At 46.5% G+C, this 15,968-nt stretch overlaps 1 protein-coding gene across 10 annotated transcripts in view; it reads right to left on the bottom strand.

The window, feature by feature from the left end:
* The window catches only part of MAGI1 (membrane associated guanylate kinase, WW and PDZ domain containing 1), a 1,064,730-nt gene extending 1,048,962 nt beyond the window's left edge, over positions 1–15,768 (bottom strand). For 4 of the 10 annotated variants that reach the window (XM_085624684.1, XM_085624688.1, XM_085624685.1 and 1 more), the window contains exon 1: positions 14,650–15,767. In XM_085624684.1, the coding sequence (XP_085480810.1) occupies positions 14,650–14,953 (304 nt within the window). In that variant the 5' untranslated portion in view covers positions 14,954–15,767. Of the gene's footprint in view, positions 1–14,649 lie in introns of all 10 variants that reach the window. The other 6 variants (XM_085624690.1, XM_085624691.1, XM_085624696.1 and 3 more) reach the window with 2 other exon arrangements.
* Positions 15,769–15,968: the final 200 nt, after the last annotated feature.

The raw sequence follows: 15,968 nt of genomic DNA, 5'->3' as shown, positions 1-15,968 counted from the left end.
GTCTGGAGGAGCATGGAGAGTTGCATCTTTTCAACAACAGCGCTTTAGGGCTGAAGAAAAACATACTGTCCTCAGTCATCGGAGGAAGTCAAAATTAAGTATATGTTAGGTGCCTAAAAATGGACCGATGTGATCTTTACACACTCTGCCCAGGTTTACCACCATACTGTAAAGCTAGTTTTTATGTAATGTTTATGTTGGCATTTGTTATCCATTATGTGGCAGCCAGGACACAACAATACTAGTGCATGTAATTGTATTTGTACAGCATTTACTACTCCTGACGAGACGTTAAAGCACTTTTGGGTGAGTAACAGGCTACTCCGGAACCCAAGGTGGACGTGTAGCTGGTTAGCGTGTTGAAAAAGGTGAACCTTTACAGTTAGATATATGCAGAAGGGAATAGTTTACCCTCTTCCCCACCATAAACACCCACTCCCTTGTAAAATTAGGAAAGTGTTCTCCAACATATACTGTGTGGAAATTCGGATGAGGATTCCTCATTTGAATAATTTGATTAGGAGCTCATTATAGGAGTCAATTCCTCACGCATCTACAGTTTAGGAATATATCAGACCCCTTATGTTCAGTTTGTAATTTATTAGATACATTGATTCACATTGAGATAAAAAAAACTGGGCCTGACTCACAAAGGGCCTCTACACTCGTGGCGGAGGACCAGGGATCTTGGGGGGGGGGGGGGGGGGGGGGGTGGGAGTCTCCACACGCGAGGCGGAATCTCCGCAGGTGAGAATTCTCATTGCGTAGACTCCGCCCAAGTGCGAGTGCAGAGACCCTTTGTAAATCAGGCCCACTTTGCCTCACTAGAAGTCATGAATGGGCATGAACTGAAGATGCTAATGGAACGGTTTGCGCAACTTAAACTTGTGGGAGAATAATGATAGTTCAGCTCTTTGTAGTACTGTATTTTGGGCCAAACAGGGTTTTATCCTAATATCTTATCGCCAATTAATTTTTAAGGCAGACGTCTGTGCTGCTGTGGAGGAAAATCTGGACCTAGCTAGTGCTGATCTCCTGTGAGGTCACTGAGGTAAAGAGGATGCCTGAGAGGAGGCACTTGTAGAGAGGGAGGTGGAAGGTGGGCATCAGAAGAGATAGGAAGTCAGGTTCAGAGCAGAAATTGAGAAAGCTAGCATGCCACAATATATGACATGTATGTTTGGCATGACCCTTCACCCTGTTTACCCCTCTGTTAGACTAGGTCTGAAATAAGTCCCTGGTTATCAGGAACGCTCAAAGGTGCTTCAGTGAACCGTGCTCGCTTCCTCACTAAAATAAGCTGCGAACGAGAGAAAAAACCCATGATAAATAGTGGTTTGGGGTGATCCGTCAGGATTCACAACTGTGAGAAATCTGAGCCACCCCTATGAAAATATGATGCAAAGATAATAAAATGCCAAGTGTGACTGAAAGAATTTGTTGTGGAGAGGATGAGGGAAAAGAAATAAGGGCAGACAGTAGCATCCTAAGAAGGTACTGAAGGAAATAGAGACACCACACTCTGACAGGAAACAAACAGAAAGTACACTATTGCCTGATGTAGTCACTAACAGATGGCCGACTGCCCATTCTTTTTAATAGAAGAAAGTTGTAGCAAACTGACTCTCAAGCCAAATACCATAATGGTTCAAACATGAGGGTGTCATCTACACGGATACAAGATCAAGTACTTAGAAGGAGAGGCGAAGAATGTGCAACTATATAGAGAGGAGCCCTAAAGAGTACTGCGATTTGCTTCGTTTCAGTTGCCTGGTTAAAGTTAAATAAATGTGGGATCCCCTTTAAAAACAATGGAGCAGCAGACGCACAACAATGGTCGCTTTAAACCTATTCCAATTTTCCAATGATTGTGTGTCTGTTTAATTTATTTCATCAAACCCTCAGTGGGTGTAATGTTCTAACAGCCTTACAGCCCTTCTGGCTCCAAATACATCACTCGTTAGTGGACCTCACTGTACTTAGGTTCAGGCTTTTACCAATCGGTATGGATCCCACAACTGCCGACTATTCCCGATAATTTGTGGTGTGGCGCATGGGAGGGAGACATAGATGTGTTTTTTAAGGAAAAACAGGTTGGAACCAAAACAGGAAATGAATGTATAAACAAAAACAAGCAATGGCAAATAAATAGCTCTCCCCTATGCAACAGCTATTGGCTTTGCCAATGTGTTTTAACCATGTTGCACACCAGTTTAGCTTCTGTTCAGCATTATTATTATTAAATTTCTAAGGCGCACAGCTACCCGGAGGATTACCGGCGCCATCGAACACACGCAAGAAGACAGAGCTACCCTATTGTTTAAATAACCATGTTTTAAGATCTTTGCAGAATTTGTAATAAATAGTTTCATGCCGGAGTTGTAAGGGGAGAGAATTCCACAGTGAAGGAGCTAAGCAAGCAAAGGACCGACCACCCATACATACTTGTTTGATCCTGTGGACTTGAAACTTTGCCTCAGTAGAGGAACGAAGAAGGCACGTGGGAAGGTAAGGGTGTACCAAAGTACTAAGATACCGTGGCACTGCACCTGATTTAATCCTATGCATATAGCATAGGGTTTTAAATTTAGTGCGATTCTCCATCCTAAGCCAATGAAGGTCGCGGAGAGATCCTGAGATGGAGGCCTTTCTAGCATGGATAAATGTTAGTGGTGTAGAGGATAGTGGAGTGGATGGCGAAGAGTGGAGTACAGTATCGTAGATTGGAGTAGCATACAGTGGCGTGGATTGGAGAGATATAAAGTAGAGATGCATATAATGCCGTACAGTGGAGTAGGGTAAATGGACTGGTGTAGAGTGCATTGGAGTACAGTGGTGCAGAGTACAGCGGCATAGAATACAGGGGCGTACAATGAAGTATCGAAGAATGCAGTGGCGTAGATTAGAGTGCTGCATAGTAGAGTGCAGTGGTGGAAAGAAGACTGGTGTAGAGTGGCATAGAATGCAGTGGTGCAGAGTGCAGTGGTGCAGAGTATAGCAGAGTGGCATAGAGTACGGTGGTGTAAAGTGGTGCAGAGTAGAGAATAGTGCTATAGAGTGCAGTGGACGAGTGTAGTGGTGTAGAATGGAGTGCAGCAGAGTAGAGTGGCATATAGTGACGTGGCATAGAATGCAGTAATGCTAAGTAGAGTGGTGTGGAGTGCTGTGTTGCACAGTAATGTTGTAGAGTGCAGTGGTGTAGAGTGGCATAAAGTGCATTGGCATAAAGTGAAGTGGTGTAGAGTAGAGTAGAGTGAAGTGGTGTAGAGGAGAGGAGAATGGAATGGTTTGAGTGCATTGGTGTAGTGTTGTAGAGTATAGAGGAATAGAGTGCAGCGGAATAGAGTGCAGTGTCGTAGATTAGAGTGCAGTGGAGTGGTGCAGAGTAGAGGGGCAGAGAGTGAAGCCGCGTAGAGTGGGGTGGTTCAGAGCAGAGTGGCAGAGAGTGCAGTGGAGTAGAGTGGTGGAGAGTAGAGTGGTGTAGAGTGCAGTGGCATGGAGTGATGCAGATTGCAGTGGTGTAAAGTGCAATGATGCAGAGTAGAGTGCAGTTGCTTAGAGTGCAGTGGTTTGGCATAGAGTGCAGTGGCATAGAATGAGCACAATAGAGTAAAGAAGCATAGAGTAGTGGTGTAGAGTGCAGTGGCGTAGAGTGGAGTGGGACAGGATAGAGTGAAGTGGCATAGAATGAGCACAATGGAGTAGTGGGGCGTAGAGTAGTGGTGTAGAGAGCAGTGGTGTAGAGAGCAGTGGCGTAGAGAGCAGTGTTACAGAGTAGCATAGAGTTGAGTGGCGAAGAGTGGAGCTGTGCAGAGTAGAGTGGCCAAGACTGGAGTGCAGTGGAAAGAGTGCAGTGGAGTAGAGTAGAGTTGCATAGAGTGCACTGGCATAGAATAGAGTGGTGCAGAGTACAGAAGCGTAGAGTGCAGTGATGTAGAGTGGAGTGGTACAAAGTGCAGTAGAATGCAGTGTTGCAGAATGCAGTGGCGCAAAGAGGAGTGGTACAGAGCAGAGTGCAGTGACGTGAAGTAGTGCATAGTAGAGTGAAATGGCGTAGTGTGGAGCACGCATCGTGTGGTAGCACACTGCTATTATAGACAACTCGTTTTCAATTTAAATGACCATTACATTTGCACAGACATACAGTTTTACTAATAAAAGTATACAGCACACAAACGATAATGTGTGAAAACAGCATCACATAGTGTATTGATTTGTTTTGATTATATTAAAGTATTTGTTTCCAACACACTTCAGAATTTTTAAAAATCTGCTTACTTATTTCTAATATATTCTGAAATACTTTAAGTTTATTTAAATGTTGTGTGCTTGAAGAAACACCTTTCCTAACACCAGTATCCATCAAGATTGTCACATAAATCCTCTCACTTTGAAGTCAGAGAAAGAAAAGTAAACACCAAGCTCCCTGAAATACAGAGCCTGGACATTTGACCTTTGTCTTTGACTGCTCAGCAAACCTGACAACATAAGACAAAGATTTACAGACCTGTTTACAGAAAGGGGCACTCCCAGAAGAATACAAGGAGAGGTAGCATAAAAGGGGTTTGCTCCTTGGGAGGGACAAACTGAACCTGGAAAAGTTAAAACAAATAAAGCTTACAAATAGAAAGCCAAAAATTGTGAGTTACAAACCACAAAGCCAGTGGTAAGCAGTGGGCAGAATGCATTCCCAGGAAAGCTTTCTTGATGTCCCTAAGAGGTATTTAGCAAATCAGAGACAGCTGTTCTGTCTGGTAGGCTTCGACCTAAAAACTCTTTGCAACAACATGAGAAGTTGTTTTCGCGACATCATGCAATGTTTGCTATTTGCATTGTACAAGGCCTGTTGAAGCCCCGTTTGTGTAAACTCAAGACTGTTGCACTCCGCGTGTAGGTCTTTTCTGCAGGGTGCACACTCTGGCCTAATTTACTGCTGGCTTCCTCCTTTTCATCAAAACATCTTCATACCAGATCGGAATGTGGCGTCCTCATTCCTCTTCACAATGCAGGCTTTGTAACCAGTCACCTGTTATTTTTTAGACACGTCCGTTTCTGCCAACATGATTTCCTTCTTTGCAATCTTGTGAAGGGCAGAAAGGCAGGATTTAGGTCCTGTTTGGGCCTGACATTATCCAAGAAGAACTGCATAACCGAATGGGCAAAAGAGACTTTGGGCCAGATGCATCAAAGGGTTTTGCCCATTCTGTGTCTATGGGAAAATGTGTTTATGCATATGGCCCTCAGAGAAACAGGCAGGCGGTGATAATGTGCACCAGGTACCAAGATACATTGCATTGGAAAATTTAAGGTACTCAACGACGCATCCACTGTGTAACTCTTCGCAACCGGAAACACAACAGATGTGTGCTAGTGCCCATGCACTCTTAAACACATCCCAAATCATAGGACTTAAGGCACACTAACAATCTGCTATCATGCACGACTCCAACCTCCTCCCCAATTCGTCCGCCCATTACACACATGCTGGCACACATGCACATATGCATCTAATTAAATGACCTTAGAAACGGTGGTTAAATCCAGCAGTTAACACTGGGGCCTGATTCCAGGATGTAAAATATATATCTTTTAGTCAGATCTGGATGAATAACCCGTTGAACGCTCTGTGTACACGGATATGGCATGGCCTTTTCAACCGCCAGATAGTTCTGTCATCTTTCACAGCCAAGCACCTGACAAATGACTGTGCTGCTTCCCCTTAAACCACACAGAAACTTCCTTTTGGAACAAAGAATGGAATAAAATATCCAGGCAGTGTGGGATAAACAGTGGATGGACAAAGTGACTTGAATTCACGTCAGCGCCCAACCAAAGTGCGCCCCTCCACCCAACTCCTTTGCCAGATGTCCACTTCATGTCAACATCATATTTCTATGTACAAACACTTTTCTTAAATATTAATTAATCAGAAAGGTTTATGTCCGACTCACATGGGGGCCGGGGCGGGTTAGGGAGGTTCCCGGAAGATACATGTAGCAGTGGCATAAATGTTCTCTATAAATGCAAAGACTGCCGCCCCCACTCTACTGCAAAGGCCTTAAAACACACACCTAATCCAATCAGCTAGAATATCAGCTGACCTTTACAATCTGTAATACAATAATTTACCATGCAACTGCAGTAGTATTAACTAATATTTTTATATGTGTATATTTTTGGAAAGGGTAAGCATAAGAAGATGTAAGGGGTAATTGTAAAAGGGTAGAAGAGAGAGAGAAAATGAAAAAAATCCCCATTTGTAATGTTTTTTTTTTATTTCGGAGAACCCCTGAAACCACCCATGATATTATATTTTATAAGGGGGGGACACCACTCCCCGTTTTATTAAAAAAGTATATATTTTATATAATTTTTTTCCTTGATCTCGGCTACTTTTTTACATTTCACCATTACAACTCCTTATGTTTGCCAATTCCAAAACCTTTAAAAAAACATTAATGCTTTTACTACCCCAAATCCTTACCCATCTGTGAACACTTAAAATACCTGTAAACCCCTTACTACCCCATACCCTTACCCATTCCTGAATCCTACAAACTATTAAAGCCCTTACCCATCTCTGAACCCTGAGAACCCCTGTAAAACTCTTACCCATCCCTGAAACCTAAAAAAACCTGTAAAACTCTTCCCAACCCATTTCCTTATCCACCCCATAGCTCACACAAACCCCTTACGATCCCTGAACCCCAAAAACCTCTTTAGAACCCATACTACCCTGTACCCTTACCCACCCCTGGACTCTAAAAACCCCTTTAGAACCGTGACAACCTTAAATTCTTACCTATCCCATATCTCTTAAATCCCTTTCAGTAAATGACATAATTTTGTGATTAAAAAAACAAAAATTACCTGAGCCCTAAAGTATCAAAAAAAAAGGCCTGTGTGGTACTTGCCTGCAAGGTGAAGGCATGCGTGACAACGCCCTGCAGGGTAAAGGCGGTATACCATCAGGTCTCTTACGCCCCTCTCATGAGCCCTGCTTGCCCTATAATGTATATGCCGGCGTGATTGTCGGGACATTTGAAGCTCAACCTACACACCCCAATCTGACTGACCAATCTAGCCCGAGTGCAACCTAACTACGCCGCGTGCACTGTTTAGATGATCCCTAACAAGTTTACATTGACTCGAGGGGTGGCTTTGTGTGCCTCGGTACCGCAAGGACGCGTGGGTGGTGAAACTTGAAAGCCTGAATCTTTCTTAAAAAAAAAAAAAGCGGTCTGAAGTCTAAGCTTGTCAAATTGTTACTTCCCGCTCCGGTTCTTCTCTACTTCTCATGTGAACCACATTAAAGGACAGGGGCATGCGTGGGAAATATTTGCCAACAGAATAAATTGGATTCTATTTTGACTACAAAATATATCAGGTGTCTTTGAAGTGCTGCGTTCAGGGTGGACTGTTTATCCGTTGGCACTTTGTGTTTTTAATTTGCAGAAAAGAAGAGGGCTGGAGAGATCAGCCAACTCCCTCGTTTGAACTCTGAAATATCCCTCCCTATCCGCCGATCGATGAAACAACGCCACACCCACACCTTCCCCAGTGCACTGTCACATGCCAGCAGGGCCAGGAGGGAAGGCATTCCTGCGCTATTTTCACAAAGTGCCAAGGGTCTCTGCTGTCAAACAGTCAGCGTGTGTTGCTCTGTTACTCCATCTCGCACTTCTTGTCACGTGCTGCACTTCACTTCTAAAGAGTGCCAGTGAATCCAAACAACAAACACGCATGAAAACAGACTCTGCCCTGCCAAAAACAACAGGTTTGTCAACATTTGTAAAATAGTAGCTGCTTTAGAGACAACAGATCTGCTCCTGGTGAACATCATTTTAATGTGGATATGAAAGACAGCTAGACATGTTTTCAAAAAATGTGAAACAAAAAAGTGTAGAGGGGGCAGGACTGAGTCCTCAGTGACCGTAAAACTGAGACATGAGTGTAATAGAGCAAACAAAAATGAAACAACAAAGAGGAAAGCATAAGTGGCAGGAGTATGTATAAGTTGTACATTAACACTCCATCTCATTTGTATTTTACATTTTCACATATGTGATCCAAGTACTCCATTAATCAGGCAGTTCATGTTTCGACTCGAGTACGAAGTAAGTGGGTCATCATCAGGACTATAAAAAAATTGGCACATCTGGTGAGGCTGGTTGTCATAGTGATTAGTCTAGTAGTCGTTACGATCACTACTTGAGAAGTTTAACCGTTAAAGAGGAGTTGCCACAGACTTTACTGGGATCCATTTCCCTTATGGTTACATTGTCTTTGGATCATTACCTAAATGTTAATGTTCTCTAGAACATGAAATACTTCACTGGACATACCCAAGCACAGTTTCCACTTTTGGGACAGAACTTTCTAGTCATCATTTTATATTCATGATAAGCAATAGGTGTGTAAATGAGTTCATTTTAAATTATTGGTACCAATGTTGTATCATATGTGGCTATATGAGGAAATCTCTCTAGTGCTGACCACTTCTTAAGATACCTTTACATTAAAGAAATATACAATAAATGAAAAACATTTATTTAGTCAGTGGTTATCCCCAAAATCTGGCATGGATCCTGCCCTCCTGGGACTACGTTTGAAACCAATATCTTAACATGTCACATTCCCCTACCTCAAGTTGTCCACACAGAACACAACCAAGGTGGTAACATATTATATGAGCAACTAAATGCAAGTTATTTTCAAAATTAGCTTGTATTTGTGATAAAAGTGAAAATACATTTGAACTTTACATATAAAAACAACTGCAGGCTAAAGTCAAACCAAGGATGGGAAGTTGCACGAAACTGTGACGAAAGTTAGCTTTTAAACCTGGTCCTAATACTTAAACAATGGGCTGTCTGAAGTTACTGCACAATACAAAATGCATTACCACCCCGGCTTTTGTCAAACAAAACGGTGGCATGGTTCCAGTTTACAGTACTATACTCAATTGGTCCAATCAATAACTAAAGTTCTAGAATACTAGAATAGACGAAATTCTCGATGAAGAACTAAATCTTCTGATTAAACTTATATCTAGCCACTGAGAGACCAGAGTACCCCCATCAGAGCAATACATCTAGGAAAGTTTCTTTCCAATCCGACAACTTCCAAGCATAGAGGCGACACATCAAAATGGATAAATAGCAGAGACAAAAACAAAACACAGACACATTTCATATTGCATTTCATATTTGTTGATTGTCCTGATGTATTTTCATAATAACATGACACGGCATTTCATTTGATGTGGAATCTTTTTAGAAGGGTTAGTCGTTTGTATATATTACTTACTATCACACCGGTTTGTCCTTGAAGCACTACAACATGTCGTTCCTCAGTTCTACTCATGTTATAAACCTTGAAACTATGCGAGGCCGAGCTAGCCTGGCAAAATCTGACCTCCAATTTGCAAGTTAAACAAATCTCTCCAGCTCTGGGATTACACAACTGAGTTACCTGACCAGATTGACAGCACGGGGAAAGCTAATAAGTATTGGCAAAGCTAACAGGTCTCACCTTTGCGACCTTTTGGCTTTGCTAATTTTTTTTTAGCCTTGCTGCACAGTTTCCACAATTTTCTGCAGCTGAAGTTTAGAAGTAAAAAAGATTTGACGTGGCCGCCTTTATCATTTTGTGAGCGCACAGATGCTTACAAAATGATGCAGGTGCATATTTTTTTCTTTTTAGGTGCCGATCCGAGTTGGATCAGTAACTAAAAAAAAAAGAAAAGTGCAAAAGGTTTTTTTTTCAAGCGGCCAGGCAGGCTGGAGTAGAAGCAACAGCGAAGCGACATGGGGGAGTGTGGGAGACGAACAGCAAAGCAACAAGGAAGAGACTAGGGGGTACACTGAAGTAGCACAAGAGGGGACAAAAAAAAAAAAGAGGTGGAGGGCTGGAGGGAATGCAAAAGGGACGGTGGGAGAGAAAGCAACACAGGGTTGGGGAAGCATCATGGAGGAAGCAGATGAGGGAAGCAAGCAATGGGGAGAAGCACATGGGCGAGTGCAAGAGGGAGGGTAGGTGGAGAGGGAGTCAGGCAACAGAGAGCAAAACAGAGTGCAGGGGTAGAGGCGTACATGAGGGAGGCGGCTCAAAAACACACACATTCTAATGGAGAGCTTCACGCAAAAGAAAAAAGTAGTGCTTGAAAAGAAAGCCATGCAAGCAGAGAGGCCAGCAAATCTAAGACATGAAGAGGCAATGCTCCATGGGAGGGACATACAAGCAGGGGCACCAATAAGAAACAAGCAAATGAGAGTGAACAGGAAAGCCAAACAATGGTAAGCAATGGGCAGACTCCAACCCTCTCTATGTTCTTAGTAAGCCACAATATGCCTTGCAAAAGACAGTGCATGCGCTGCCTAGTAGACTCGACCTAAATTTCTCTCTACTAGAAAGGGCTTAGAATAAAAACAACTCCTGACCCAGAAGCCCATTTCAGTCCCCACAGTGCACAACAAGGAGAATATATTGAAACATTTTTTGACAAATGTTACAGAGACATATATATACCAGATGTGATGAACAAGTCAAACAGATGCCAAGTATCAGGCCAGAAGGTGCCAAGGGGCAGAGTATGTCCCTCATGGTGGAAGACAGTTCTGAACTGCACCTAGTGGTAATGAAAAACAGTTCTACAATGCTTTAGCCCGAACCAAATCACTAATATTATTTACCATGCTGACGGTATTGAAACTTTGAGGCAGGAGAGGGATGTGGCCAGAGATTAGGGGCACAGGGAAGCTGTCTGTACTTCGACCTCGTGTGACAAACAGTGCAAAGTGGTGTTGGAAATATGCCTGCACTGTGTGGCACAGGACTGCCAGAAGTTTGCTGAACAAGTAAACGCAGTTGGTAAGAAATTAGTGAGTTTTAGGTCACAGAAGAGTGAGAAGTGCTGCTGAAGACCCCTACAAACTGACATGGGTTGAAACGGTGTTGAAACTGTGCAAGCAGAAGTCAGCACAGTGAGTGTGAGCTCAGGATGTGTGCACAATAACCAACTGTATGTCAGAAGAGTGTGTCAAGTGCTGCAGAAGGTCTCTTTGGGGTGACTTGGTTTGACAGAAACTTTTTAAGGTGGTGCTGGGTGGGTGCATGCAGTGTGAGGCAGCGGAGTGGGACGAGCCTGTAGAAGCAGGTAGCACGGTGAATGAAAGGTGAGTGTTTGTAGGAACTGCATCTTGAGAATGTGTGATAGGAGTGTGCCATGGGCTGCTGAAGATCCCTACAGAGCAACACATATAGTGGATGGCAGTGCTGGAAGAGTGCATGCAGTGCGTGGCTGGAGACTGCCAGTCCTAGAGAGGCAGTCTTACAGTAAAATACAGATTTATGTGGAAGGCCCTGTGGAAGATAACATGCCTGTACAGTGACAGGACAACTGAACAGAGTGAGTTGCACGTGTCTGTGCATGATACATGTCATTTTAGCAGTTCTTTAAATGGGCCGGTACTGCCCGGTACGGAGTACAGGCCCTTTTTTATTTTGAGAGAAGAGTACCGGCACTTCTCAAGAGAAAAGTAATACTTTTGAATGGAGTGTACGGCACTTAATCTCAGAAACAAGCAGGGACTCTGGTACAGAGCACCTGCAATTCTATTTTTCCAATTCAAGCACTGGATTTTAGAGGTCCGTTTAAACCACCCATGTAATGAATAGTGCCCGCTGTGAGACCTGTTGTAGACGAGCACGCGCGCAGATGTCCTCGAGGGGTGCAGCGCGTGGCACACTTGTTGTGTCTTTACACAGCAACATAAGGCCTGCATCAGCGTCGGAAACGCCCTGGCTCGAGCTGTGTGAGCGCGAGGAGGTGAGACGGGGCCTGTGCAAGAACCTGTCGGTGTTGTTAGGCCACTGTTCAGGAGATGGAGGGAGGTCATGCTAGGGCTGCTAGGAAAGAACTGCCAACAATCACGTGACACGAGAATGTCAATTCTTCTGCAAAAGTATTCGGCACTAGAATAGACATTAAAAGGGGTATTTGTAAACTTATGCGAGAAACACCTGAACAGCGGCAGAGCACCTGACAGGAGGTCATTAAGAGTCGTGGTGAAGACGTAAGCACAGTGACAGGAACTATGTAAAGTCCCGAAGCTGTTGAGACTTGTGTTAAGTATAAGACCCTTCTGTTAAGTGACGTCTTTACAATGACGACATGCGCAGTGTGATGTCCTCGAGGCCTTACTGGTGTCTTTACTGGGTGGGAGAAGCTGTTTCAGACTTGTGAAACGCGGCTTAGGCGGTGTAAGGCCCGGGTGCTCTTACAAATGTGTGTAAGCTCTTACTGCTGTTAGAGGCCAGAGTACAGTGGCCTCAGCGGTGTAAGGCCCAACTATGGTTTGAGATTAGTGTGCAGTGAAAGGGGTTGTGTAACTTGTATGCACTAACAGCTGCGGTGTCATAGGAGTATAGTTGCATGCACTGTGTAAGGCCTTACTATTATTAGAGGCCTGCGGGCAAATACAGGGCCTGTGTAGGGGCATTTAGCTGTTAACTTACCTGTGCACAGCGACAAGGGCTGGGCAACTGTCAGCTGACCTGTGCACAGCGACAAGGGCCGTGCATCTGTTAGCTGGCCTGTGCACAGCAACAAGGGCTGTGAACTGTCAGCTGACCTGTGCACAGCGACAAGGACTGTGCACCGGTCAGCTGGCCTGTGCACAGCAACAAGGGCCGTGCACCTGTCAACTGACCTGTGCACAGCGCCAAGGAGCGTACACCTGCCAACTGACCCGTGCACAGCGACATGGGCTGTGCAACTGTCAGCTGACGTGTGCACAGCAACAAGGGCTGTGCACCTGTCAGCTGGCCTGTGCACAGCGACAAGGGCTGTACAATCACCGATTGCACAGCCCTTGTCGCTGTGCACAGGTCTTACGGGGAAAGGACTGTTCCCAGCCCCTCTCACTGCACACTGACTGCCAATCAGTGTGCAGTGAGAGGGGCTGGGACCAGCCCTTCCCCTGGCAGTGGCTTCTATGCAGTGATACAAAACGCTGGGCTGCTGGAGACTTTTAGGAGCTATGCAAGAACCTAAAGGCATGCAGCAACATTTTAAGGTCAAGTTAGAGAGAGAGAGGAGCAGAGTAACAGGGAATGCACGGTCGAGTGAAAGACTTGTGATGGCCACAGAGGCTGCATAAAGTCACGGCGGGTACCGTACAGGAGTACAGTACTTGTAGGGGGCTGTAGCGGACCCTGTTAAAGTTTTATAGAACAAATGGACACTCGCAGAGTGAAAGGCTCAGTTGCAGTCAGGTGTACGGTGGGTGAGATGTTAAGCAGCGATGTGAACAGTTCACATTGATTTATTGTGTTTTTTGTGAATAACAGACCCATTTGCAGTTACAGGCACCGTGCAAGGTTTGACACGTGTAGCTCGAGACCTTTTTATGGTGCCTTTGGTGAGCTACACCGCGACAGGGGCTGTGTATGTTCTTTCGGCTGTGTGCGAGACAGCTTGAACAGTGAAAAGAGTGACAGAACCTGTGGGAAAAGCAACAGGAGCGTGTGCGACAGCGCTAAACCCTTTCACGGAGACGGTAACATAATTAGTTTGACAACACAGTGGCAGAGCGTGTCAAAACGTGTCAAAGCGAGCCAGTGACATGTCCTGTCACATAGAGCGGATATAAAACTTGAGTGATAATAGTGACAACTATAATAGACAGTGAAAGGTTTTATGTATCATAGACGCAGCGTTTGTGACAGGTCCCGTGTAACTTCCTAGACAGAGTTGGTGACAGACCGGGTCTGACAGGAGGTTTCCGTTTAACAATGAGTTATATCTGGAATGTGTGTGTCGAAGCCTGCGACAAACCTTGTATAACAAACAGCCTGTGGAAGAGCGAGGCGCAGGCCTTCTAGGTCAGGGCGCACAGGACAGTGCCTGTGTGACAGCGTGCGTGATGGCGCCTGGAATTTAGCCTGTGTGACAGACCGTGCACAACACATAAAAAGCACTTCTGTGTATGAAACTTGTGACAGAAGCTTATGTGGTCAAAAGTCTGGAAAATACACAGTGCAGAGAGCCTGTTTGTTGCGATATGTGCGACAGAGCCTGTGGTAATCTTGAACAGAGCGTCTGTGAAAGATCTTGTGACACTACTACAGTGGGAAGTGCGGACTACCTGGCTGCGGTGCTCCTGGCTACAGAGCCTGCCATAAACCCTGGACTGACACTCAGAAATATCCTCGTGGGATGCACTTGTGGAATGAGTGCCTGTAGTGGACCTTATACAAAACCCGTGATGCACTTTGTGGAAAGTCTGTGGTGGACTTTATACAGAACACGTGATGCACTTTGTGGAAAGTCTGTGGTGGACTTTACACAGACCCCGTGATGCACTTTGTGGAGAGTCAGTGGTGCGGTGGACTTTACACAGACCCCGTGTTGCACTTTGTGGAGAGTCTGTGGTGCGGTGGACTTTACACAGACCCCGTGTTGCACTTTGTGGAGAGTCTGTGGTGCGGTGGACTTTACACAGACCCCATGATGCACTTTGTACCAGGCGTGTGACGCCTTCCTGTGGTACACTTTGTGCAGCGCCTGTGGGAGCCTGTGATACTCTCACAGCCTGTGTGTCGTCTTCACATGTAACACCCTTAAAAACACAGCAGCCCCCTCACCTTGTCTGACGGTCTTGAGCGGCACGGGCTCCTTGCTCTCCCGGACCAGCTCCTGCACGTCGTACCTCGGGAGCCCGGACACCGAGAACCCGGCCACCTCCAGCAGCAGCTCCCCGGCCGCCAGGCTGCCCTCCACGCACTGCAGGTCGGCCAGCTCATCCCCTACAGCTAGGTAGCAGAACTCTCCGTACTCCGCGCCCCCCAGCAGCGGCAGCGTCAGCCCCTGGCTCCCGGGGGCTCGGCTCACCGTGCAGCGGTTCACCCTGCCCGTCCAGTGGCTCTTCTTCTGGATCACCTTGGCCATGGCGGCGGGAGGCTCTCCCGGGCACTGGACAGGTGCCCCCTGGGGGGCGAGCGGCTCATAGAACAGGGGCACCGGCCGGAGACAAGGGGCGAGCGTGCCCTGGAGCAGGAACCCAACTTCCCTGTCCGGCGGACTCGTAGCCTCCACCAGAAGAACTTTTCCAGCCGCCCGGGGGTGCGCGGGCTGGCACTGAGCCCTCAGGTGCCTGCCGCGCAATGGGCTGCGGGGGTTCCCGCCGTCCCCCGCGGCCACCGGCAGCCCTCTCTCCCCAGCTGTCACTTTCTGCCCTGCCTCGGGCTCCTGGGAATGGCCCGCGGCTCCTTTAAGAGCATACAAAGGCTTCTCGCCGCTGTTTGCTGCTCCCGACCCGCTGATGGGAACCGACGGTGCGCATGCGCAGTCCGCTGCCCAGGGAACCTGCCTGCGCCCGGTTCCACCCCGCCCGGCTCCTGCCAGAGGCGTCTCGGACACACACCGGCCAGGGAGCCGCCCCGGGTCCCAGCGCCGGCCGCCGCCCCGGGCTGTGTCTGCGCTCAGGCTACCTGGGTCTGGGTGTTTGAGAAAGCCACCGGCTGCTGGGATCGCGGGTCTCTCTCCCTGCCCTGGCCGGGCTGTTGGAGGGGAAGCTCGTGGGAAGGGACCGCTGGTGCGCCCAGAGGCGAGAGAGCAGTCCAGCTGTCGTGAAGTGCGCGGCGCTGGCGGCGGGATCCCCTGCACGATCGTGAAATGGATACCCGAGTCTTCACATCGATTCTTCAGACGTAGGACTGTCCGAAGACCACACCTGACCAACAACTTCAGGAACTCTCTGTGTGCACATTTATGACGAAACTTGGACTATTGGCAGAGGCGTGCAGTGCACCATTCACGCGTGTGAGCCGTGCGTGGTTGGTGTTTCACTCGCAGCTGTCATCTCGGTTCACCATGCTTAACTATGAGGCACGCCTTGTTACATAAAGCTGGCTCACCATTGATTGCAGAAAATAAGTCTGTCCCACTGCAGATTCGTTACAAA

The sequence above is a fragment of the Triturus cristatus genome, chromosome 9 (assembly GCF_964204655.1).
Source record: "Triturus cristatus chromosome 9, aTriCri1.1, whole genome shotgun sequence".
NCBI classification, from domain to species: Eukaryota; Metazoa; Chordata; class Amphibia; order Caudata; family Salamandridae; genus Triturus; species Triturus cristatus.
Note: the sequence above shows the minus strand (reverse complement) of the source record. Positions and strands in the feature narration are given on the sequence as shown.